Raw genomic sequence first — 25,654 nt, forward strand, 5'->3', positions numbered from 1 at the left:
TTAGGAAGAGTCTTCTTCCCAATTTCATTAATGGAAACAACTTTTTAAAGGAGATGGTTCGGCACTCAAATTGTTACCCATCTCTTTGGGGGCAGCAAAAGAAATACCCACCCGACATATGGCATAACATGCCATTTCAGATCGCAGTGCACACTGAACGTGTGGCACATGTTGTGAGAAACGTCTTCTTCTCTTTTAAAAGATTAACAAATCCCCTTTCCTCTCTTCTTTGTCGCCTTTCTTTTAAAGTATAGTGTGAATTGGTTAGGCCCATCACATTTCTATTTATAAGTGACTGGCAGCTCTAGAATAAAATCTGAGCACTCGAGCAAGGAATGCTTCCCTTTACAGCTTTCACCTACCTTTCAAAGGCTGAACGCTCAACAGGAAGGAAGGGAACAGCCTTCCTTTCGTTCCTACTAAATTACCATGGAATACACTTCAACGGCATATATTCACCAGCCTCTTCAGATGGCATTTATAGAGGAGATAAGGAAATGGGCCGATCCAAGGACAAATGTGTAAAACACAGTCTTCAGTGGCATTTGCAAGGGCCGGGAACAATATGCACACTCACACACATAATTAACAAAACTCTCTTCACCGACAGTAGACCACATGAAGCCCCTCACACCGGTAAATACCACAGAGCAGGGCATCTTGTCGCTTGGCGGACATAGATCTGGGTTTTATGAAATCTGAGAGTAGGTCCAGTTTTGGAACACAAAAATAGTTACAAAATGTTATAGACACTGTACGCCTAAATGTACACACGGGTGGCTGATTAGAACCTGGACCCATATTAACCTTTTCAAAGCTGGTTTGTGGTATAGACATTAGCCATATACATACATTCCCTGTGAGGGATAAGTCACAGAGGGCAGAGTAGCGGTTTGTCCAGACCCTGCAAAATGGCCCCAGGGTATCAGCGGTTGTTTGAATGCTGACACTGCAAGGAGGGCTCATGATCACACGGAGTGCCTACAGTGAAGTACTTCCTGATATTTAGGAGCCCCCTTTGCAGACTTTCCATGGACAATATAGTGGCACATGATATTGAGGGTGGCGCCAGGAGGCACAGCTCCATGCCATACGCCCCACATTATTATTATCATTTGAATTTATTAGTTGCTTTTTTGCCACCGCAACTCAAAGCAACTTACAATACTTTAAGCAAACACGTGCATACATTAAAACTAGCAATACCTCAAGGACTGCCTCTTCCCATATGAACCTACCCATACCCTGAGATCACCTTCTGAGGCCCTCCTTCATGTGCCTCCTCCTCTAGAGGTTTGGAGGGTGGCAACATGAGAATGGGTCTTCTCTGCAATGGCTCCCCGTCTGTGGGAAGTTTGCCTGGTGCCTTCATTATACACCTTTAGGCAAGCAAGCAAAAATGTTCCTTTTTAACCAGACCTTTGGTTGATTAAATTGACATCCTATGCCCTTTTAAAATGTGGGTGTGTTGTTTTTTTTGGGGGGGGGGGCTATTGGGTTGTTGTTTTTATTTTGATTATTTTGTGGTTTTATATCTTGATTTTATTCTGTGAACCGCCCTGAGACCCCCAGGTATAGGGCAGTATATAAATTCAATCAATTTGTTGGGTCTCGACCATAATAAAGATTGTTGATGTAAATTCAACCAACCAACCAACCAATCAAAATAGAAGCATCCCAACAACACAAAAAGCCATGGACTAAGGTGAAAATGTTGCTCTGCAGTGCTGGCAGATGACAAAACAACCAGCACATCATTGTAAAGTGCATGGCGCACTGTGTCTCTATGAGCTGCTCCATTCTGTCCTGTCTCTGTGCAATTGGGTCCGCTAAATGCTCAGAACATTGTGAAGCTTGCTTTGGAAACTGGCATGACTTTAAATGCCATCTCCAATACAGTATCTTATATTAATTGCAACCATGTTCGTAGCAATTCATGAGAGGGGAGTTGGGACTGCCACAAATGAAGTCCGAAGTGCAAAATAGTTCCTTAGCAGTGATCGGTCCAGTATGTATGCAGCCCTCCTTGCAAGAGTCTCCTGAGCTATGGAGAGGCACATCTGATCCTATTCCATAGTCAGTCCTCCCTGCTCCTCTGTCCGAATTTCACAAGCTCCTTTTGGCACGGTTTGCCAGCCAAGCCTTACCCCCTTTGTTCTTTAGGCAGAGTTTCTAAGCTGAAGGGAAATGTCTCATATTTATTTTGATCTGTACAGTAGGAAGGAATATTGATGGCTACCCGTTTTCACAGTAGTACGTTGCTTGCTTGTCGGGCCATTTCTCTTTGGGCAAATCTTGTGAGCAGAACCTGGAAATGCAATGCTGAGCCTCAAATATCAAGGTGACCTTTGAGTCTTCCTTGGACTTTTAAGTACATCTAGTGTAAAATGTGCCAACAAAGACTTTTGCCTTGCTGTTGTCTTGTGCAGCCTTTTCCAGTTACCCAAGATAAGGCGCTGTTAATATTTAGTCTGGTCCTTTCCCAGCAAAGATGTACTGAGCTTTGAAGATCGTGGTAATCACTGACGAGAAACTGCTCATACAAATAGCACTAACTAGGGTGCAATTAGAAACCTCAGCCTGGGAGATCAGAACTGCAGGATCTCTATGCATGTGGGGGCAGCCGGGAGGGGGGGGGAAAGGAAATTGTGATATCAGTTTTATTGTTTATGAATTTTAATAATTTGCATGCAATTGACAGCATGAATTTTATAGTTTGATCAGCTGGTTTCTTGAGCACATTTCATATGTTTTTGTGAATCAGCTTGGTAAAGTGGAGATGGTGGGGTTGGAGTTGAAAGGCAGCCTATAGATTTTAATAATAACACAATAAATAAAATGGTTAACTTAAAGGTATACAAAGGGATATGTTCCATTCTTTTTGATGCTCAGTGACAATAGGTTCAACATTTTTTGAATGTTTGAAACTATTACTTAAGTAGAGAAACACAGCTTATTTTGGCCTTACAACATTTTTCCATGTTTGAGGCAAATGTTAAATCAGTTGCTGAATATCAGGTTTGTTAGGCATTTATTACTTCTGGTATGTTCTTAAAAAGCATCTGAGCTTACTGAGTGTTAAAACATTTGATTATAAATTGTCAAGGAAATCAAGATATATAATCAGTGCATTGTAAGAAGGGAAACTTGAGTTCCTATCAGCAGAGATAGCCTATAACACAGATATATATACACCTTTGTAACAAGATAGCATTCTATTGCTCATTCCACCATCCTGAAATTTGTCAGTGGAAAGGATAATTTTCTCAGATAGTTTTATGCAAGAGAGGAAGCCAGAGAACAAATATCACCTTTGTGCAACAATGAATTACAGTTCTCAGTTGTATTCTTCAATAATTTTTTTGAAAGGGAAGTGTCAATTACTTACAGTGCTTTGCAAGAGAAGCGGTGTTTCAGAGCAACCTATCCCTTCATCCTTAAAACTAGATTCCATGTTGATTATGTCATCGATAACGTCCTCCATCTAATAAAAGAAGTTGTCAATGAATGCAAGAGGATGGTGAACAGAGGAACTTATTCTACAAATATTCACTTTAAAAAAAAAAAAAGAACAAACACTAATCCTTTGATAAAAGAATTCTCTTTGTGATCAGAATCACTTTCAGAAGAGGCATACAAATGAAATGATGATGATAGCCAATACTGTTTGGCTGAATAGCATCATAACAGCATCTCATTTATAAATTGACTTATGATTAAGCTAGGATCACCTGTTTGTGACTAATTCAGTGGGGGAACGACAGCAAATAAGGAACAAAATAGTGCTGAAGATGAGCATGCAGGGGAAAGGATAACTGTGAATAAAAGTATCCTCACATTCAAAGCATTTTGGAAATATTTATGTCCTTCCAAAATTAATACTTTGGGACCAATCCCCCCCCCCCCAAAAAATGAGAGCCCTACAACTGAAGCAAACTCATACTGGGGGAAGGTAAATTTTCAATGGCAATGCAAGTCACATAAATGAGGAAGGCAACATATACATAGGACTTTAAATTCACAGTCTGAAAAGATTCCAAGATTGAGAAAGGGGTGGTTTCTAGTAGCAGCCCAGAATGTAGCTATGCATGCAGAATATGAGCTCTATTTGCTATTTATATGCATATATCATGTAAAAACTCTGCAGTCCTTATTTACTGGAACAAGGGGCTGCTATAAAATCCTATAGTTTGTAATTAACAATGGTAGGTTTGAATCCAAACTTAGGTCTTAGTTTGTCATAAAAGTGGGTCTGTAGCCTTATTGGAGGCTATTCAAACTGCCTGCACAGTCAGTTTTGGGTTTGGGAAACCCATTCCTTCAGGTCTGCTCTAAGCATGACTAAATCTGGCTCCAACCTGTGCAAATTTGGGAGGTTTTCTTTAGTCCCGAGACTTGATGTTGAATTAATCACCCCTTAACACATCAGAGAGCAAACATCTCTTTAAGCAATGCTTACGTGATTATAAAAGGACCGTTGACAATGGTACAAATCCACAGTGATGACATGGAATTTCATGTATAAGCCTCCAGATCTCACTCAACAAATGTAGTTTAACTCAGGCATATTTAGGTGTAGCAATGCTGAACAAATGGGAGACCTTTCCCCCATCTTGTAAGCTCCATCTAATTTGGCAAACCAACATTCAAGAGGCCTTAGACTATTTCACAGCTCTATGACATACCGCATTTTCTTGTTCTCCTCCAAGACTTAATAACTTGGTCACTGGACTCCCAGGAGTGCTGATGTTGGTCGGAGGCATATGCCCACTCCTTAATATGGGCATAGCTGCTGAAGAATGGATTGAATGGGAATGAGATGACAGGCTTTGGCTAGACAGCTTCGCATCCAGCGTTAGGTACTGCTTCACTTGATGCCTCTGAGTTTGCTGAACGTGATACCTAGATGGATTGTCCAAGTGGGTCTGGACCTATGGAAGAAAAGAAAACGATGAAGTACAATTTCTCTTAGATTAGGCTCGAGGACCTTTAATAATACAGTTGTGAGCAACTAAATTGCAGGTCATGGAAACTAGCTGACACTGTGACCTACAAGCTATACAAGATCTATGTCCGCTAAGTTATACAGAAGCATGGTAGTTTAACTGGACAATGCTACTTCCATAAGCAAACAGAGAACCCCAGCCTTCAAGAAATCCATTCAATCTTCTCTGCTCCCCAAATTAATTATACAGTTAATTCTCCAGCCACAGAAACAATCATCTCAGGAAAGAATGCAATTTCAAGAACGCAGAGTAACATCAGCATACCTTTGAACATTGTTTTTACACCAAGTTTGAGTTGAAAACCATGCCTAATGTGCACAAAGATCACTGCATAATCTGCCAATAGAGACTTCCATTAGATACAAACTACATCATTGCTCTTCATTAGCAAAATGAGAAACAGCACCCAAACTAGCACTTATTTTCAATAGCTCACCTGATAGTAAGAGCAATCTGTCAGATGAGGCATTTTTAAGTTCGGCACTATCAAATAATCCAAAAACAGTGCAGTAGATTATCCCTGACCAACCTCAAGCAATGTAGTATTCTCGATGCTCCTCTTAAGGACTGATAAAGCTTTCAAGCAGCCAGAGAGACCTTATAAATTAAGTGGCCATGCCCAAATCAGCTAATTGTGTCAGAGCAGGCCATCCTTTGATTGTGCTGATTGACAGCCACTACTTCAAACAACTCCCATCTCAGATCCTTGCCACATTCCTACAATTTACCCACTACAGGGATACTGAGTACACAAATATGTACTGTCACATTCACCCTCTGGCTTTCTTGCAATATTATAGTATGACTAATGACAAATTTCTTCTAATAGGTTTTCTTCAAATGACCCTTAAGACTTAAAAAATGGTGTTACAGCTCTTGTTTTGTTTTCTTTCCACTTAAACTATCGCAGTTCAAAACATGTGTGCTTATATTCCACACATTTTGTAAAAGGCAAAAGATTTATACGATCTGAAAATAATCGTATAAGAGTATACATTTTTATACACATCATAATGTTTTGGAATTAATTGTAGCGTACAATTCTACTTCCATTCTAAATTAGCCAAAAGTTATTTCAACCAAATTATTTTTCAAGGAAATTTGATTCAAAGGATCAGTCTCAGGCACCCATTGCTGTCACCACAGTACATTATTTATGTACCTTGTCCATCTTGCTATTCTTACTTTCAGTCATTACCAAACATTATAATTTATAAACAAGGTTAATCTCGTCTGAAATGCCTTTGGTGAGTCTTCCCAAGTCCATTATCCCCTAATCTTTATTCCATGAATCCTCCACAGCAAAAATAAAAGTATTTCCACTTATGGCATAGAAAACAAGTTTGCAAGCCTTATCTAAGATTACACTGGTTCTCAATCCAACCAAAATCGACACTGGTCTCAACCCAACCAGTCCTATACATGTATACCCATAAGTAAGCCCCACTGAATTCGGAGGGGTTTACTTCCAGGAAAGTGTATATAGGACTGCAGCCTTGACTTCCCATTTCTTTTAGTAGGAGAGCTAAGTTGGCATTTGAACTCAATTAAGTACTTAACTGTAATAAATGTAGGGATTGCTCGTGCGCAAGTTGGTGCCACTCCTGGCTAGGTTGCCTTGTTAAACCTTTTCTGTCTGGACAGCCCTGCACTTTGTGGCTGTTCAGTCGTTAGCAGAATCTGTCAGTGGGCGTTTCTTAAACCTTTTCCAGCATAAAAGTTGTTTGACTCCAAGTCTCCTCCTACTCGCCCTGCGCGGAAGTCTTCTGCGCAGGGAGGGCGTGGGTAGCGGAGGACCCGTGCTCTCCTCGCTGATCTCCGGCGAGGAGTCCTGGAGCCCCCTCGCCGATTCCCCCATCTGCCCCCCTTTATCCCTGGTGTTACGCTGATTTCTTTCCCCAGCTGGTGAGCCGCCTCTCCCCCTGCTGGGCCCTTCTCCAGCATCGCTTGAGAGCCTAGCCTCCGCCTCTGGCTCCGATGTCAGTTCCCTGACATCCACCTCCCCCCCAGGACCCCCTTCACCCCCGGCCCGACCTTTTGATCCAACTTTGTCCCTTTCCTCGGCCGACGATGCGGGGAATCCCCGGAAGGAGCTGTCGCCATCCTCTGAGGATTCAAAACCCGCTTCCCACCCGCTCCGATCTCTCCCCGCGGGGTGGGCCTCCCAGTCTGATTCTTCTTCCTCCGAAGCCTCTCCTCCCTCCTCTTCTGAGGCAGAAAAGCCCACAAAATCCTCTTCTTCATCTGTGGTTCCAAATTGCTCCTCCCAGAATCTCGCTAGTGGCTTGGGTTTGTCCGGGAACAGGCTGTGGAATTCCTCCACAAGATACCCGTCATTGATTGCCTCCGCGGGAACCCACGTGTTTTCCGACCCGGGTTCTCCCTCCCAAGCTACCAGGTACTCCACCTGGCGCCCTCGCCACCTTGAATCTAGTATTTCCGTGGCCCGGTTGTGGTGTTCCCTCTCCTCTATCTGCGGGTGTGTGGTGACTTCGCCTTCCCGCCCCGGGACTCCCCGCCCCTCCCTGTATGGTGAGAGTAGGGACCTATGGAACACCAGGTGTATCTTCATGCTGTCCGGCAACTTGAGTTTGAATGCCACGGGGTTCACCTGCTGTGTTACCTCAAACGGCCCCAGCCGCCTTGGCTGCAACTTCTTGCACCCCCCCTTAAAGGGTAACCCTTGGGTTGACAACCACACCCGGTTCCCCACCCGTATGGTCTCCCCTTCCCTACGGTGCTTGTCTGCCTGCCTCTTGTAAATTTCCTTGGCCCGTTCTAAGTTCATCTTAAGTTGCTGGTGCAGGGCCTCCATTTCTTCCACAAACTGCTCTGCCGCAGGTACGCTCCACCCTTCCTCCCCACTCCCCAGGAAGGCCCTGGGGTGACACCCATAATTGGCCATGAACGGGCTCATTCCCGTGGACACATGTTCAGTGTTATTGTACACAAATTCAGCCAGCGCTAGTTTCTCTACCCAATCGTTCTGCCTCTTGCTGACGTAGCAGTGTAGGTATTGCTGGAGTACACTGTTCGCTCTTTCTGCTTGCCCGTTGGTTTCCGGATGTCTCGCCATCGAGAAGCTCACCTCTACCTGCAGCAAGCTCATGAGCTTCCTCCAGAACCGGGAAGTAAATTGTTTCCCGCGATCCGAAACTACTCTCGAGTGAGCCCCATGCAACCTGAAGATGTGATCCACAAACAACTTGGCTGTCTCCTCTGCGGTCACCGCATGTGAACAAGCTATGAAATGGCACATCTTTGTCAATAGATCGACTACTACCATGACTGCTGTCTTCCCCCGGGACTTGGGCAAATCGGTCATAAAATCAATGGACACCACCTCCCAGGGTCTTCCCGGCGTGGGTAAGGGTTCCAGTAACCCTGCGGGGGCAGCCCTTTCCCCCTTTGCCCTTTGGCAGCGGTCACACCCCCGTACATATTCCCGTACATCCTCCCTCACCCTTGGCCACCAGAACTGCCTGGTGACGAGCATCATGGTTTTGTGCTGTCCAAAGTGCCCAGCTGTGGGGTTGTCGTGGAGTTGTTTGAGTACCTTTCCCCTCAGGGTCTCCCCCGGTACATACAGCGCCCCCTTATAGTACAGCACCCCTTCCTTTTCCTCAAACCCCCTTGGTTTTCTCTTCCATCTCGGAGTTCCCGGATTTTAGTTTGAGCGAACACGTCGTTTCTAGTATCCAAGTTCTTGTGATCAGTACAAACCTGGATCTTGTGCTGTGCCCCTATCAGCAGATGTCGCCATCGGCGAAACGCCGCATAGATCGCAAGCAGTTCACGGTTGTACACCGTATAGTTGTGCTTCGACTTGCTCAGCTTCCTTGAGAAAAAGGCACACGGCTTCCATTCCTGCTTGCTCCTCCCTGGCTGCAAAAGAACCGCCCCAATGGCTCTGTCGGACGCGTCGGTCTCTAGCCTCATGGGTTTCTCCAGATCAACGTGCAGGAGCTGCTCTTCCGAAGCGAACGCCTTCTTCAGTCTTTCAAAGGATTGCTGGGCACTTTCTGTCCAGACAAACTTCTTTTTGCTACTGAGACAATGTGTGATGGGCGCTGTCAAGTGGGCGAAGTTCTTGATAAACTTCCTGTAGAAGTTGCTGAACCCTAGGAACCTCTGCACGTCCTTCCGGGTTTTGGGGGCCTTCCATTCCAGCACCGCCTGCACCTTGCTTGGGTCCATAGCTAGGCCTTTGTCTGACAACTTGTACCCCAGAAACTCAACTTCTCTGGTGTGAAACTGACATTTTTCCAGCTTGACCCACAACTGGTGCTTCTGCAGTCTCTATAGCACTTCCCTGACATCTCTGACATGTTGCTTCTCATTGTCCGAATAGATTAAGACGTCGTCCAAGAAGGACGCAGTTCTTGTACAGCAGGGCCCCCAACACGTGGTGCATGAAAGCTTGAAAACAGGCAGAGCCCAACTGTAATCCAAATGGCATAACTAAGTACTCAAAGGCCCCCAGGGGGGTGAACATTGTGGTCTTCCATTCGTCCCCCTCCCTCATCCTAATCAAATTGTATGCTCCCCTGAGGTCCAGCTTGGTAAAAAAATTTCCCTGCCTCACCCATGTTAAAATGTCGTCAATCCTGGGCATTGGGAAGGTCACGGGTTCTGATACCAAATTTAACGCCCTAAAATCTACGACCAATCTGGGCTGGTTAGTCCCTTTTTTGTCCACAAAGAACACCGGACTGCCCCCCACCGCCTTTGATGAACCCCCTCTTCAGGTTCTTGTCAATAAACTCCCGCAACTCCTTCATCTCCCGGTCCGACATGGCATACAGTTTACCCACTGGCAGCTGAGCCCCTGGGAGCAAGTTGATTTGGCAGTCAAAGGGTCTATGGGGGGGTAGTCTATCCGCCTCCTTCTTGCTGAAGACCTCCTTCAGGTCAGCATATTGTGGTGGCACCTCCCCTTTCGGCTCCACCGCTAACCCAGCCACCCTGGCCACGGTCATCCTTGGGGTTTCCCCCCCCCTAGACAGTGTTCCAAGCAGTAAGCTGACCCAAAGGTGACCGTCCGCTGATGCCATGCCACTACTGGATCATGTAGTGCCAGCCAGCTCATCCCTAATATTATTGGGGGTCCTGCCAGTGTGGCTACGTGAAAGGCAATGGTCTCCGTGTGCCTGGAAACCCTCATTCTCATTGGTGGGGTCTGGTGCGTCACTTCCCCTCCCAGAAGCTCCCTGCCATCAATGGTGGTCACTTGCAAGGGAAAATCCAGGGGCAGCAGGTGGAGCTGGTGCTCTAGGGCGAAGTCCTTGCTGAAAAAATTGCAGGAACTGCCTGAATCCAACAGCCCCTTCACCTTGACTGGGTGCCCATTCGGGAGTTCTAGCACCACTTCTATGGCTATGGCCGCTCTGGGGGGGTCTGGCTGGGGCACTTCTATTGGTTGCTGGCCTGGCTGCTGTGCCCGCTGAGTGGCAGCCAAGCGTTGGCGTTTCCCTGCTCCTGCCCCTTTTCCCCCTCCTCCTCACCTCCAGCAGCTCCCACCATTCCTTGCCAGGCCTTTCTTTGAGGGCAGACCCTAGCAAAATGTCCTGGCCGCTGGCAGAGGAAACACTTCTTATTAGTTTTCCAATCCTTTTGCGACCTTCACTGGAGTTTGAAACCTCCCCCCGCACGCGCCATCAATTTCCATTGGCTCCGCCGGCAGGGAAGGCTGCCTCGGTATTTCAGGAATGCGGTAGTCATGGCAACGTTCCCCTCTCCCTTCCCTCTTCTCCTGAGCCCGCGCTTCCTGTCTTACGCCAATCACAAGCACTGCCTTGGTCAGCTGATCCATCGACTGTGGGCGGGACGCGCGGGAAAGCTCGTCCTTCACCGTTGGGGACAACCCCTCCTCAAACAACATCTGAATGGGTTCCGAGTCCAATTCCCACCCGAGCCGGTGGACTAACATGGCAAAGCGCGACCAGTAGTCTCTAACTGACTGGTTCCCCTGTTTACAACCCATCAGTTCCCGCCGAGTCACACTTTGCTGCACATCACTGGAATACATCGCATCCATCGCCTGGAAGAATTTCCTCAGGTCTTTCAAGGCGGCATTTTGCGTTGCCATTAGGGGCCTGATCCATTCCCTGGCCCCATCCTGCAGATGCCCGACAATGTAGGCCACCCTCTCCCCATCGTCTGCAAAATCCTTATGCTGCAGTTCCAAAGCGTATTCTATTTCCGTTCGGAATGCGTTGTAGTCCTGGGGCTTCCCCCCAAACTTGTGTACCAGTCCCGGTACCTTCCTTGCTACGGGGGTGGTCCTGACCTGTGCATCGTGAGCCCGCCTTTCTTCCAACCGCGCCGTGAGAAGAGCCACATGCTGTTCCAAATCTCGGTTCCTCTCCACCAGATTTTGCACTCCAGCTGCTTCCTCCGTGGCGCCGGCTTCTCCGGTTTGGCTCATTCTGCTGCCTGCCTGTCGCTGCGCACAAGCAACGTCAAGGACTGACGGATTGCTGTAATAAATGTAGGGGTTGCTCGTGCGCAAGTTGGTGCCACTCCTGGCTAGGTTGCCTTGTTAAACCTTTTCTGTCTGGACAGCCCTGCACTTCGTGGCTGTTCAGTCGCTAGCAGAATCCGTCAGTGGGCGTTTCTTAAACCTTTTCCAGCATAAAAGTTGTTTGACTCCAAGTCTCCTCCTACTCGCCCTGCGCGGAAGTCTTCTGCGCAGGGAGGGCGTGGGTAGCGGAGGACCCGTGCCCTCCTCGCTGATCTCCGGCGAGGAGTCCTGGAGCCCCCTCGCCGATTCCCCCATCTGCCCCCCTTTATCCCTGGTGTTACGCTGATTTCTTTCCCCAGCTGGTGAGCCGCCTCTCCCCCTGCTGGACCCTTCTCCAGCAACGCCTGAGAGCCTAGCCTCCGCCTCTGGCTCCGATGTCAGTTCCCTGACATTAACTTTGCATGGTCATGTCATTACTGAAACTGGGCCATAATTTGAATCCAAACCTTTAGCTCTCAAGCACAACTGTTTATCTATCCATCTGAACTACCTCAGATCAATGAAACCAAAACTGTATGCATTTATCAAAACTGAAGAAAACACTCACATGTGATGGGGTGTGTGGGTGTGGGTGTGTGTAACATTCTACAGTGAAACTCAGATCCAGACCATTATGATCTCTTTATTTTTCAGAACCACCACATGCGTTCAGAGATCACAGCTAAATGTCAGAAACATGTGCAACCAATCCTCTGCATGTTTGCACATTCACTGTCTCAAATGGAGACTCCCTCCCTAGTCAGTGTGCAGCTTTAATCTGACGTAACAGACAAATTACTGTAAAACTTTTGCAACATCTCCTGCCTGCATGTTTTCCGTTTCAAATTTTCTGTAGGTCTCTCGCACTGTTAGGACTTTTCCTCCTTTTCCTCCTTTACATAAACAAAAAAAACTACAAATGTGTTAATATACATAAGAATAGGAATCTTTGCTAAAAAGCTGGCAATTTGTACAATGAAGACATCACATTTCAAACTAAGGGAAAGCAGCACACATCTGACAAGCAGCTAACCTCTTTAAAACATTTGGTTGATCTGTTCCTGCTTGTTACAAGCAGCACAGCAACTAAATATAAAATATGGGAAGTTTTTAACGTCATCTGGCTCACCAGAACTAGAGCTATGTATGCTTTGCAACAAGGATGAGAAACTTGTGTACCGCCCATCATCCTTGGCCATTGTTCGTACTGGCTGGGGATAATGGAAGAGTCCAACAAAATCTGGAAAGCCACATATTGCCCATCTGTGTGGTACAATTATAAACTACAGTGGTACCTCAGGTTACTGACGCTTCAGGTTACAGACTCTGCTAACCCAGAAATAGTACCTCAGGTTAAGAACTTCGCTTCAGGATGAGAACAGGAATCGCGTGGCGGCAGTGGGAGGCCCCATTAGCTAAAGTGGTACCTCAGGTTAAGAACAGTTTCAGATTAAGAACGGACCTCCAGAACAAATTAAGTTCTTAACCTGAGGTACCACTGTAATTGCATTCAACAGCAACATTTGATTTCCCACAATATGTGACTTTGAGGCTTGTGCAGGACCAGGCCGGAGTTGGACTTTTTCATTCCAAGTAGGCATGAAAGGAACTGTGAGAAGTGCATGTACAGACTTTGCCGCTTGTGGGAAGTACAAATTCTGAATGTCGACCTTAAGGATCTTCCAGGCACTTACATAATGAAACTCATGCAGGAACAGGCTAAAGGACCACTCAGTCTATCATCCTGGCCAACCAGATGCCTCTGGGGAGCCTGTGAGAGAGACATATACACAACAACACTTTCCTCCCTTGAGATTCCCAGTAGCTGGTATTCAGAGGCCTATTGCCTGCAGCCGCGAAAGTAGTACATGTGGTTAGGAGACACTGATAGCCTTATCCTCCAATATTTTGCCTCATCCTCTTTTAATGCCATCCGAATTCATGGCCATCACTATATGGCTTAGCTAACTTATGACTAGGGACGCGGGTGGCGCTGTGGGTTAAACCATAGAGCCTACGACTTGCCGATCAGAAGGTCAGCGGTTTGAATCCCCATGGCGGGATGAGCTCCTGTTGCTTGGTCCCTGCTGCTACCAACCTAGCAGCTCGAAAGCACGTCAAAGTGCAAGTAGATAAATAGGTACCACTCTGGTGGGAAGGTAAGCGGCATTTCCGTGTGCTGCTCTGGTTCGCCAGAAGTGGCTTAGTCATGATGGCCACATGACCTGGAAGCTGTTCGCCGGCTCCCTCGGCCAATAAAGCGAGATGAGCGCCGCAACCCCGGAGTCGGTCACGACTGACTGGACCTAATGGTCAGGGGTCCCTTTACCTTACATAACTTATGACTAAGTAGCCATTCTTGCATAATGCTGGTGATGTGGGGAATTGCTAGGGTGACCAATTCAGAACCAAATTCACTGAATGGAGGCAGGCACTGACACTGCTGCCAATTAGGTGTCTGGTGAAGGCCTATCTTTTCTCCCAAGCCTTTTCTGACTTTTAGCATCCATTGGTTTAAATTACTACAATTGTACCTCAGTTTTTGAACATAATCAGTTTGGGAAGTCCGTATGCATTCCAAAATGTTCAAAGACCGAAAACTGAAAGTGGAAGCCTCAAAACGGAAGCCTCAATACAGAAAACTCAAAACGGAAGCTGCGTTTCCTTTTTGACTTCCGAGGTGCATTCGAAAACAGAGGCATTTACTTCCGGGTTTTCAGCATTCGAGTTCTGAAACGTCGACTACAGAGGCGTTCGAAAACCCAGGTATTCTGTTTATGTGTATGTGGTTTTATTGTGTTTTTAATGCCAACTCTGTAGAATCATAGAATCACAGAATTGTAGAGTTGGAAGGGACCCTCTGGGTCATCTAGTGCAATAATAATAATAATAATAATAATAATAATTTTTATTTATATCCCGCCCTCCCCAGCCGAAGCCGGGCTCAGGGCAGCTAACAACAATAAAACAGTACAAAAGTACAGCATAAACAACACTCTAAAATCATTCATTATAAAATTAATTAATTCAAGCCACTGACAACCATTGGGCCAGAGCTCCGCGAAGATTGCCGAGGGAGGGAGTCAGGCTGTGCCCTGGCCAAAGGCCTGGTGGAACAGCTCTGTCTTGCAGGCCCTGCGGAAAGATGTCAAGTCCCACAGGGCCCTGGTCTCTTGTGACAGAGTGTTCCACCAGATCGGAGCCACAGCCGAAAAAGCCCTGGCTCTAGTTGAGGCCAGCCTAACCTCTCTGTGGCCTGGGACCTTCAAGATGTTTTTATTTGAAGACCGTAAGTTTCTCTGTGGGGCATACCAGGAGAGGCGGTCCCGTAGGTACGAGGGTCCTAGGCTGTATAGGGCTTTAAAGGTTAAAACCAGCACCTTAAACCTGATCCTGTACTCCACCGGGAGCCAGTGCAGCTGGTATAGCACCGGGTGAATGTGATCTCGCAGCGAAGACCTCGTAAGGAGTCTCGCTGCAGCATTCTGCACCCGCTGGAGTTTCTGGGTCAGTCTCAAGGGCAGCCCCACGTAGAGCGAGTTACAATAATCCAGTCTGGAGGTGACCGTCGCGTGGATCACAGTGGCTGGGTCAGGGCGAGAGAGGTAAGGAGCCAACTGCTTAGCTTGGCGGAGATGGAAAAATGCCGCCTTTGTTATAGCTGCAATCTGCACCTCCATGGAAAGGGAGGTGTCGAAGATTACACCCAAACTCTTAACGGACGGTGCTGGCACTAATTGCACCCCCGCAAGAGATGGGAGTTGCCCCCCCAATCCCATATCGCCCCGTCCCAGCCACAGGACCTCTGTCTTCGAAGGATTTAGCTTCAACCGGCTCCCACGTAACCATCCAGCCACAGCTTCCAAACATCTGGTCAGTGTGTCTGGGGCCGAGTCAGGATGGCCATCCATCAACAGATAGAGTTGGGTGTCATCAGCATACTGATGGCAACCCAGCCCAAAACTCCGAACATGCAGGAATTTGCATTGTACACCTTTCATTGTATGAAAATATTTTAAATAAGTAAAACCTAAAGGAGGTGGTAATGAAACCTTCTCAACCTATAGAGAATAGATAGTTCTCTCTTGCATACCCTCCAGTATTTCTCCAATGAAAACAGGGACGTCCCATTCCATAATGATAATTTTACTACTAATTTCACACATCTTACTAGGTTGCCCCAGCCACTCTGGGCAGCTTCCAACTTATATAACAACATAATAAAACATTAAACATTTTTTTAAAAAATCCCTACACAGCATAGCCTTCAGACAGCTTGGGGATCAGAGAACTCCAACATTTCTCCAACAAAAATAGGGACATCGTAAGGAAAAATGGGACATTCTGGGATCTAATCAGAAACTGGGATGGCTTATCTAAATCTGGGACGTCCCTGGAAAATAGAGACACTTGGAGGATCTGCTCTTCTGAGGAACTTGCACCAAATGTTAGGAGATGCTGCTTACAGCACCATATCAACTCACGTGATCAGCCTATAAATTTTATAGCTGATTTTTTATATATAAAAAACCCGAAATACTTTCTTTTCTCAAATCTTTACTCTGAAGATAGAACTTCCTTTATATTCATCTCAATGAAGAGCAATTACCGAAGAACACATCTTGTCCTGAAGAAAAGTTACTATGTGAAGAAGCTTTGAAGTTAAAACAAAACACTCATGTGACATTAAATATAGTCTTTTACATTCAATTTAACCTTTTGACATCATACTCTTCAACAAATTTTGAACAAAGGGAAGCAGATTCAAGCAATAACTATTTTCATGGTTCCCCCCACACACCACCCCTTTTTACTGCATAGGCCACTCAAAATGTATTATTGAGCTGTCTATTTTAATACCAACATCCTAAAAATAGTCTGCATCTGTAAATGTGTGTGTATGTGTAAGAGAGAGACACGCAGAAAGAGAGAGATTCTTTATCTATCATAGCTGTCAGGCATTATTAAACCTTCGTCTATTATAGCTCAAGCAAGGAGAGCTATCTTTAGATGTCAAAATCCGTACAGTGCTGCTGTAAGACCAATAAGCCAGCACAAAAAGCCAGGGTAATGATGAAATAGATAAAGCGTTGGACTTGGACAGGGCAACCTGGGTTCAAATTCTGCTTGGGCTTACTAGATGGCCTTGGGCCAGCTACTGTTTCTAAGCCTAACCCATTCATTTTTGCATTGCACTGGCCTTCAATCATACCCCAGAAAGGAGAAAACAAAATTAAGGAGCATTCAGCTATGATTTACTCAGAGTAGACCCACTGAAATTAAGGGACCAAACTTAGTCACATTTACTCTGAGTAAAACTTAGCTGAATGCCACACTTAATGCATCAGTGTGAACAGCACATAATTAAACTGCATGCCCACAATGTCACAAAGGCAGCACAAAACAGTCAAAAACATTACAGTGGTATCCTAAAAGTCTGAGAAAATGAAAAGATATACAGTGGTACCTCGGGTTACATACGCTTCAGGTTACAGACTTTGCTAACCCAGAAATAGTAGCTTGGGTTAAGAACTTTGCTTCAGGATGAGAACAGAAATCGTGTGGCAGCAGCGGGAGGCCCCATTATCTAAAGTGGTGCTTCAGGTTAAGAACAGACCTCCGGAACGAATTAAGTACGTAACCAGAGGTACCACTGTACAGGAAGCTCCAATGGTTGTTTTTTGAGATATCTGCTATTAGATCAAAATATGGCCTCTTGTTTAGCCGTAGCTGGTTCCAAAACCCTCAATATGGTAACCCTGGACAAAATGGTATTCTAAGCTTTTAGTGAATTTCAAACATAGCTGAGAACTTGCTAACTGTAACTGCTAGCTTATGCATTAAAAGGAATTGCTAAAGTAACGATCCCCTATCTTGTTCAGATGAGCTTGCCTCTACAAGGCACAAGAACCCCTTGAAAGTCAAGGCCATTCCATTGCATCCTGACTTTCTACCTGCCCATTGGTGAATCACAGTGACGTGGATCGTGGACATGAAATCTTACACATATTCCTAGCACACCTGATGAGTTGTACCAAAGTGTATAGCCAGAAGGCAAGAAACGTGTCATGTAGATGCTGATCTAGATGGTGATGGCAATGTATACACCGACTCGATACATTTAGGAATAATGGGCAAGGCAAACTGTAGGATGCTTATCAGAGGACTAATTGGATAGAAGACAATTTATAGGAGACTAATGGAAGATTTGAGAGCCAGAGAAGGGCCACGACTGAGGAGATCCAAGTTCAGTTACCCCCATTCAGCCTCCTCACTTGGTAAAAGGTAAAGGGACCCCTGACCATTAGGTCCAGTCGTGGCCAACTCTGGGGTTGCGGCGCTCATCTTGCTTTATTGGCCGAGGGAGCCTGTGTACAGCTTCCGGGTCATGTGGCTAGCATGACTAAGCTGCTTCTGGCAAACCAGAGCAGCACACGGAAACACCATTTACCTTCCCACTGGAGCGGTACCTATTTATCTATTTGCACTTTGATGTGTTTTCGAACTGCTAGGTTGGCAGGAGCAGGGACCGAGCAACGGGAGCTCACCCCGCAGCGGGGATTCGAACCGCTGACCTTCTGATCGGCAAGTCCTAGGCTCTGTGGTTTAACCCACAGCACCACCAACCACAATCTCTCAAGCTAATCTAGCTCATAGGGTTGCTGTGCAAATAAAATGGGAGGAGGAGAACCATGAATTGTTATCCTCCACTTCCCTGAAGGAAGTGCAGGATGAAAATGTAATAAACAACAATTACCAGAAAGCTGTTCTTAAATATGTACTCACTGGTATAAACAATCTGATAGCTTGTAATTTCCATGTAGGCCTCCCTGATAGAGATAAATATCATTACAGTGATAACTTGCATGGGGCCACATGGAAGATGGAAATGCCCTCATAAGGCAAGCAATAAGATTCTGTGCCTTATACTAACTACATTATAATGAGGCAACGAGGAGATCAGATTTATGGTAAAGAGATGGGTTGAATGACACAGCAGTTGTTTCCCTTCGGCTGGAAAACCCCCACAAAATTAACACACAGCAAAACACTAAGAAAGGGATCTTGATGTTAAAAATACATATTTGAAATTGCGGCTTCCCACAAATCCCACTAAACTACAAGCCAGCTAACTGAAAAAATGAAAAGAATCAGTTGGTTTATTTTCAGGCGTTTTTTTGTTAAAAAAATCTAAAGTTTCATTTCTGCTTCAAATCACTTCATTCTATAAAGCAGCAACAAAAGAGCAATTTGAAAGCAGAACTTTTAACTGAAGTGACTCAAAGCAACGTGAAAAACAATAAAAACCTCAAGCACACTAACTTCACAAAGATCAATGTCCATAATACCATTAGGCCTCTTTGGGGATGAAGGTTTGTGGATTACAGCCCTATATTTAGTAGATGGCTACACTACTCGACAAACTTGTAGCAGTTTTAATTGCCACAGCTTCCTCCAAATAATCTTTGAAATTGTAGCCTGGTGACACTGCTACAACTATTCTGTTCAAAGCCCCCAAACTACAGTTCCAAGGGGTCTACTGTGAAGAGTGGATGATATCAAACTTGAAAGTCTACAGCTTGGGATATTCCTCCTTTTGCAGATATTAAAGCAAGTATTCATTATTTATCTTCCTTTGAAGCAGGAGTCCTAATCTAGATATTTTGTTCTTTAAGGTTTGCAGGAGTGTGTATTGTATAATCCATTGACAACCAACCATGCTTAGTGGGCATGGAATATGGGTTGACTATTGGGGTAGGAGCCATAAATAGAATGAATTACCTTGAAAGAAGACATAGCTGGCTGAACATGAGAAACCAGTCCTGCAACATTTTGTTTCAGGTCCCACTTGTTTACATTACAATCACTTTATATCTCATACTTCCATCTGAAGTACTTTGGCCTGGAAGATTTTATAGACAGCAGAGAGGACAATATTCCTATGGCACACAATAGCACAACTACCATGGGGCAGAACAATAGCCCTCCAAGTCAACCTTCTAGAAAGGTCATGCAGAAAGGAGTAGAAAAGTTCTCCATCCCATATGATACCTTGGCTAATAGTATCAGAAGCTACCAAAACATCCCAGAGAATCTGCAGGGCCACGTTATGCCTCTCCTTGTCCCATGGTAGATTACCCACCAGGATCTCCAAGGCAATTTGGGTACCAAACCCAGACCTGAAGTGAGACTGAAATGGATGCTGATCATCAGTATTTCCTACACCCTCAGCTCACTTAGCCACACAGCTGCCAGTTGCACAGGTGGTGAGAGAGCCTGAATGTGGAAGCCTTGTTCCATGCCTTCATCCTTTTGCTGAGCCAGAGCATGGATATATGTAACTACAGTGGTACATCAGGTTACAGACGCTTCAGGTTACAGATGCTTCAGGTTACAGACTCCGCTAACCCAGAAATAGTACCTCAGGTTAAGAACTTTGCTTCAGGATGAAAACAGAAATCACACAGCGGCGGTGCGGCGGCAGTGGGAGGCCCCATTAACTAAAGTGGTGCTTCAGGTTAAGAACAGTTTCAGGTTAAGAACGGACCTCCAGAACGAATTAAGTTCTTAACCTGAGGTACCACTGACATGTCATAAATGTTCTAACACTTCTTTCCATTTGGATTTTTTACTTTCTATACCACAGGTGCTAAAGATTCCTTGTCTGGTAAGCTAGCCGCAATCTTAAAGCAATGGGAAGGTTTGTGTTAGTTGCCTTTGCCTGAACATGCAAAAGATTAAAGTGTGGATAGGGCAAGAGCTCATATGCAAGTCTCGCCCCCAATGTCCCCAGCTATTCTTCAAATCTTTGGTCAATTAGCATGAAGAGAGTTTTTCACCTGAACATTGCGTGAGGGGATGCACGAGAACTTGCATGCAATGTCAAGATCAATTCTCTATCTCAGATTAAAGCTTGAAACATAGGGCAAATGCATTTATGCACTTCTTAAAATGGGGGGGGGGGAGAGAATTAGTATTCTGAGAACATCTACCTTTTTAGGTTAACAAAATACCACGAAACTAGCATTATATCATGGAATAAATGCCCAAGCAAAAACAGAAAACTACATTTTTCGAAGAAACTATTTGGATATAATTTTTGATCTATGTCCATAGTTCACCATACGCTAGAAAAGTGAAGATGCAATCCTATGCACAGTGACCTGGGAGTAAGCCCCACCGAACTTAATTGAATTTACTCTGAGGAGATCTTTACAGGACTACACTGTGCATAGGAAGAGGAAACCCTTATTATAAACAAAAATTCCAGAAATAGCAATGCAAATAAAAAAACATAGATCCTAAAATAAGCTGAGTATAAATTCCACAGAATTTACCAACCTTATACGAAACCAGCGTTCATGAAAGATACACACGTTTATGAGTAATCATTAAAGATATATACACATCCTTTGCCAACGTGGTGCCCTCCAACTGTTTTGGACTACAACTCTCACCAATCCCAGCCAGCACTCCAAGAGCAGCAGCGGCTCTCAAAGGTTTTACTACATCATTTCTCAAAAAAGAGGCAACAGAATGCCAAGGTTTTTTGTATTTCTTAAAGTGGACTTGCATAAACTGATTTTGTTCATGCCACTTAACTGACAGCCAGAAGCCACGATACCTCAGCAACTTGGTTACCTACCCGCATTTATTGGATTTGAGCAATTTAAATAATCGCCCCTGTAAAACAGCACCACCTCGCAGACTCCTGTTGCCAGAATGAAAGCAGCTTGCTAATGACAAGTGAGCAAGGAACAGGGCATTAAATATTTGACAATGAATAATGTATGGCTAATTAGTTTGTGTAAATCTGGAGAGAGAAGAAAAGGAGAAGTAGCAGACGGAGGTAACTTCCTGAACTCTGGCTGGAATTTTGGATAAAGAAGAAGAAGTGACACAGCACTTTCAAGGGGGGCGGGAAACTTCTCCAGTTACCAACTGAAGAAAGGATGGTGAATTAACCCCAAATGTAAAGGCATGAATGCGCATGTTATTGCCTTTATTTATTTGTCCGTTCACTGTGTATTGATTTATTTTCACACAATTGCAGCATTTGATTCGCAATCCCTTTCTACCACTTTCCCCCTTTATCCCATCCATTCATACTCAACCACAGCCCAGCACATGCCCACACATAAAAGCATTATTTAATCGCCCAGTTACATTATTTGTTTGGTAACTGTACATTGTAGAAGAAGGGACCAAAACTTTTAATCTGATCTATGCTGAATTATAGAGGGACGCGGATGGCGCTGTGGGTTAAACCACAGAACCTAGGGCTTGCCGATCAGAAGGTCAGCGGTTCGAATCCCCGCGACGGGGTGAGCTCCCGTTGCTCGGTCCCTGCTCCTGCCAACCTAGCAGTTCGAAAGCACGTCAAAGTGCAAGTAGATAAATAGGTACCACTCTGGCGGGAAGGTAAACAACGTTTCCATGCGATGCTCTGGTTCGCCAGAAGCAGCTTAGTCATGCTGGCCAAATGACCCGGAAGCTGTACGCCGGCTCCCTCGGCCAATAAAGCGAGATGAGCACCGCAACCCCAGAGTCGGTCACAACTGGATCTAATGGTCAGGGGTCCCTTTGCCTTTTTTATGCTGAATTATGCTTTTGAATTATGGTGCTGGAGGAGACTCTTGAGAGTCCCATGGACTGCAAGAAGATCAAACTTATCCATTCTTAAGGAAATCAGCCCTGGGTGCTCACTGGAAGGACAGACCCTGAAGCTGAGACTCCAATACTTTGGCCACCTCATGAGAAGAGACGACTCCCTGGAAAAGACCCTGATGTTTGGAAAGATGGAGGGCACAAGGAGAAGGGGATGATAGAGGATGAGATGGTTGGACAGTGTTGTTGAAGCTACGAACGTGAGTTTGACCAAACTGCGGGAGGCAGTGGAAGACAGGAGTGCCTGGTGTGCTCTGGTCCATGGGGTCACGAAGAGTCGGACACGACTAAACGACTAAACAAACAACAACAATGCTTAATTAACTTCCTGTGTATAAGAATGAAAAAATAGATCTATTGCATATTACCAGCACAATTCAGTTAGGGCTCATGCACACACTTTCCCCTGGGAGAACCTGCACTTTAGCGCTGGATTGGAACAAATGGCAATCGGGTTTTCTCCAGATTACCGTTTGTTCTGATTTAGTGCTAAAAAGTGGGTTTTCTAAGGAAAAGCAGCCAGGCAAAGGCATAGCCACTAGAAAGCATTGGACAAGTGGAAAATGACTTGGACTCATGCTTTCTACGCATGGTGCAAGCGGAAGTGCAGACGAGCCTTCAGTTTATCTAAACCAGTGTTACCCAAACTTGGGTCTCCAGCTGTTTTTGGACTACAACTCCCATTATCCCTAGCTAGCAAGGCCAGCAGTCAGGGATGATGGGAATTGTAGTCCAAAAACATCTGGAGACCCAAGTTTGGTATCTAAACCAAGGGTGGGGAACAGATGTTGTTTATAACCTACCCTTCACCAGAAAATCTCAGGGCAGGTCACAGCAATATAAAATGCAGCATAGGAAACAATTTAAAACAAATTACAACCACAACTGGTGTGTAGCTCACACTAGTGTCTAAAGCATCTGAAATACTGTCTCCTTTTGGATGTTAAGAACAGCCAGGGAGGACCCTCTTGGTGGAAGTTTGAAGTTTCCAAGTCTTCTTCCAGGGCAACCGAGCATAGAGTGCATGCATATTATTCGATTATATTACATAAGTTGCGTTGAGATTACTTTTCATTTTAAAAAGCAGCTACTAAGTGCCTAATAATAATAATAATATCAAATGTCCGTAAAGAACTGCATCTTCAGCATACAAGCTATACACTGAAAATGCAATACTATGGGGACATAATTTTACAACTTAGACTCAGCTGGGGGACAGTCCACTGTCCCTCAGACCTTGTGGGGGCTGGACTATATTTTTGGGGGGGGGGAAATGAATGAATTCCTATGCCCCACAAATAACCCCAGAGATGCATTTTAAATACAAGCACACATCTACTCATGTAAAAACACCAGGCAGGGCCCACAAATAACCCAGAGATGCATTTTAAATAAAAGGACACATTCTACTCATGTAAAAAAAATGCTGATTCCTGGACCGTCCATGGGGCAGATTTAGAAGGTGGTTGGGCCGGATCCGGCCCCCAGGCCTTAGTTTGCCTACCCATGACTTAGAGGCTGCCACAAAGAATACTCTTTTCATAGTCACCCTCCCAAAAAACATATGAGGATGGTAGAACTACCAAGAGCAGCAGGAGTCAGGATACTTTGATAGTTGTGTTTATTGGTGAATACCAATAAACAACAACACTCAGCACATCGGCTAGGACATGCTACATAGGCATGACTAAGGTTCCAACTAGTTCCCTCTCAGCTCTGGAAGGAACCACATCTAAAGAGCGGGGGGGGGGAGTTTCTTCTAAAGACTAGGCATGTTTGTTAAAGAGACAGACCAAACACACTGCATCTGCTACCAAGGATTTTACCTCTGCCTATGGGCAGTAGGCCTGCCAACTTGAATAAGACATTGGGGAGGGCTGGTAAGCCACATTCCACATAATTGATCACAAGACGTAGTGCACATGCACACCAATTGAATGGCAATGCTCATCAATTTTAGGAGGGGCCTAAAAGGATGTAAGAAATGCTATTTTAACTGCTCTCACTGGGGAAAATACCATCCCTACCAGATGAAAGCAAGATTTAACAGGGAAGAAGGTTCCCAGATACAATGCTGACCTAGGTTCAAAGAGATGTGGGTTCAAGTTCTCACTCTGGCACAAAATTTACCAGTTCACTGTACTCAAGTCATCAGGTCTCTTTTATACTAACTGAGGATAAAATAAGATCATCCTTATACCACCCTGCGGTCCTTGGAATAAGTCTGAGATACAAATATAGATAGATGAGTAATGCATAGTACTCTGTTCTGATCACAAGAGCTTAAAATATGGTACAAAGTGATATGTCCCAAAAGATAAAAGAAATTTCACTACTATGAACTTCAACATTTCCATTGTTACTTGAAGTTCTGCCTCTCCTGTGTTAGAAACTGAAATTTCACATGTGACAAATTAACATTTCAGTCTCCAGGCTACCTAAACTTAACTTACATTTTCAATTCCTGCAGCACAACTTTCATGTTAACGACTGAAGTTTCATTTTCACTTCCAAAGGTTCTGCTCACATTGCTGTAGACATTATTTTTCTTCCCCTTCACAAAAAACCATTTTAGTGCTGTTGATTTGACATTTGTGTTTGACAAGAGAGCGAATAGATTGAGATGAACTCTCACACCAAAACACTTCACCTTTTGCCTGAAGAAAGCCTTCATAACCTCAAACAAAAAGAATAGAGTAAATGGAAAATGGCTGAGCCACTTTAGGTTTGTAACTGGCATGATCATATCTCCTAGAAAATCTTTCCTGATCACCATTTTGAAAAGGAAGTAAGCAAGGAGGAATAGGAAGTTACCATCCTTCACAGATGTTATATTTCATTGATTTCTAAGCATGCAAAACTGTGACTTGCTGTTGAATGTACTGCAAAAGACAAAAATGCATATCAACAGGTAAACTAGAGTTTCCTCAGAAATTCCTCCATTTGAATTTATCCTGAGATTTTAGGATTTTAAATTACAGTTGTTATTTATTGAACTGTGCCAAAAGATTAAAAATCCAATAATAATCCACTTTTTATTTTCAGGCTTTGTGCACATGCAGTTTCTCACTGCTTTCAGTTCCTCCTGTTCAGTTGCATCTTTTAATTTTGTCCTGTGTGCAGATGTACTTTTGTGCATCGATAAAACCCTTCGAGGAAAACACAAACCATGCTGCGCATGGTTGCATCAAGAGGTTCATTTTGGGAAGGGTTTCACCAGTGTGCGGAAACACTTGAGCACAAAGGTAACTTTGAAGGAGGAAATAGATGTGAATGAATGGAGGACCTAAAAATTTCAAAATTCTGCATTTTAAATCAGAAGAAAGGCATCTTAGAATATGGACCAAGGCAACTTACAAAACAACAGTGTAATGTAAGTTGAAAATCTATTAATCTCTTGTAAAAAGTAAGTCAATTAAATTAATATCTTGTGTTCAGGTCATAGCGGACCCTGGTAGTGCAAATAGCTTAAATGACA

General features: G+C 44.6%; 1 protein-coding gene across 4 annotated transcripts in view; it reads right to left on the minus strand.

Moving 5' to 3' along the window:
- The window catches only part of TFEC (transcription factor EC), a 123,479-nt gene that overhangs the window by 27,077 nt on the left and 70,748 nt on the right, over positions 1-25,654 (minus strand). The window contains exons 1-3 of one of the 4 annotated variants that reach the window (XM_081023783.1): positions 5,443-5,721; positions 4,686-4,931; positions 3,389-3,484 (exon numbers count right to left, since the gene is read on the minus strand). In XM_081023783.1, the coding sequence (XP_080879909.1) occupies positions 3,389-3,484; positions 4,686-4,931; positions 5,443-5,475 (375 nt within the window). In that variant the 5' untranslated portion in view covers positions 5,476-5,721. Of the gene's footprint in view, positions 1-3,388; positions 3,485-4,685; positions 4,932-5,442; positions 5,722-25,654 lie in introns of those variants that run through there. The other 3 variants (XM_081023782.1, XM_081023785.1, XM_081023784.1) reach the window with 3 other exon arrangements.

The sequence above is a fragment of the Podarcis pityusensis genome, assembly GCF_964106645.2.
Source record: "Podarcis pityusensis genome assembly, chromosome: 10".
In the NCBI taxonomy this organism is placed as follows: Eukaryota; Metazoa; Chordata; class Lepidosauria; order Squamata; family Lacertidae; genus Podarcis; species Podarcis pityusensis.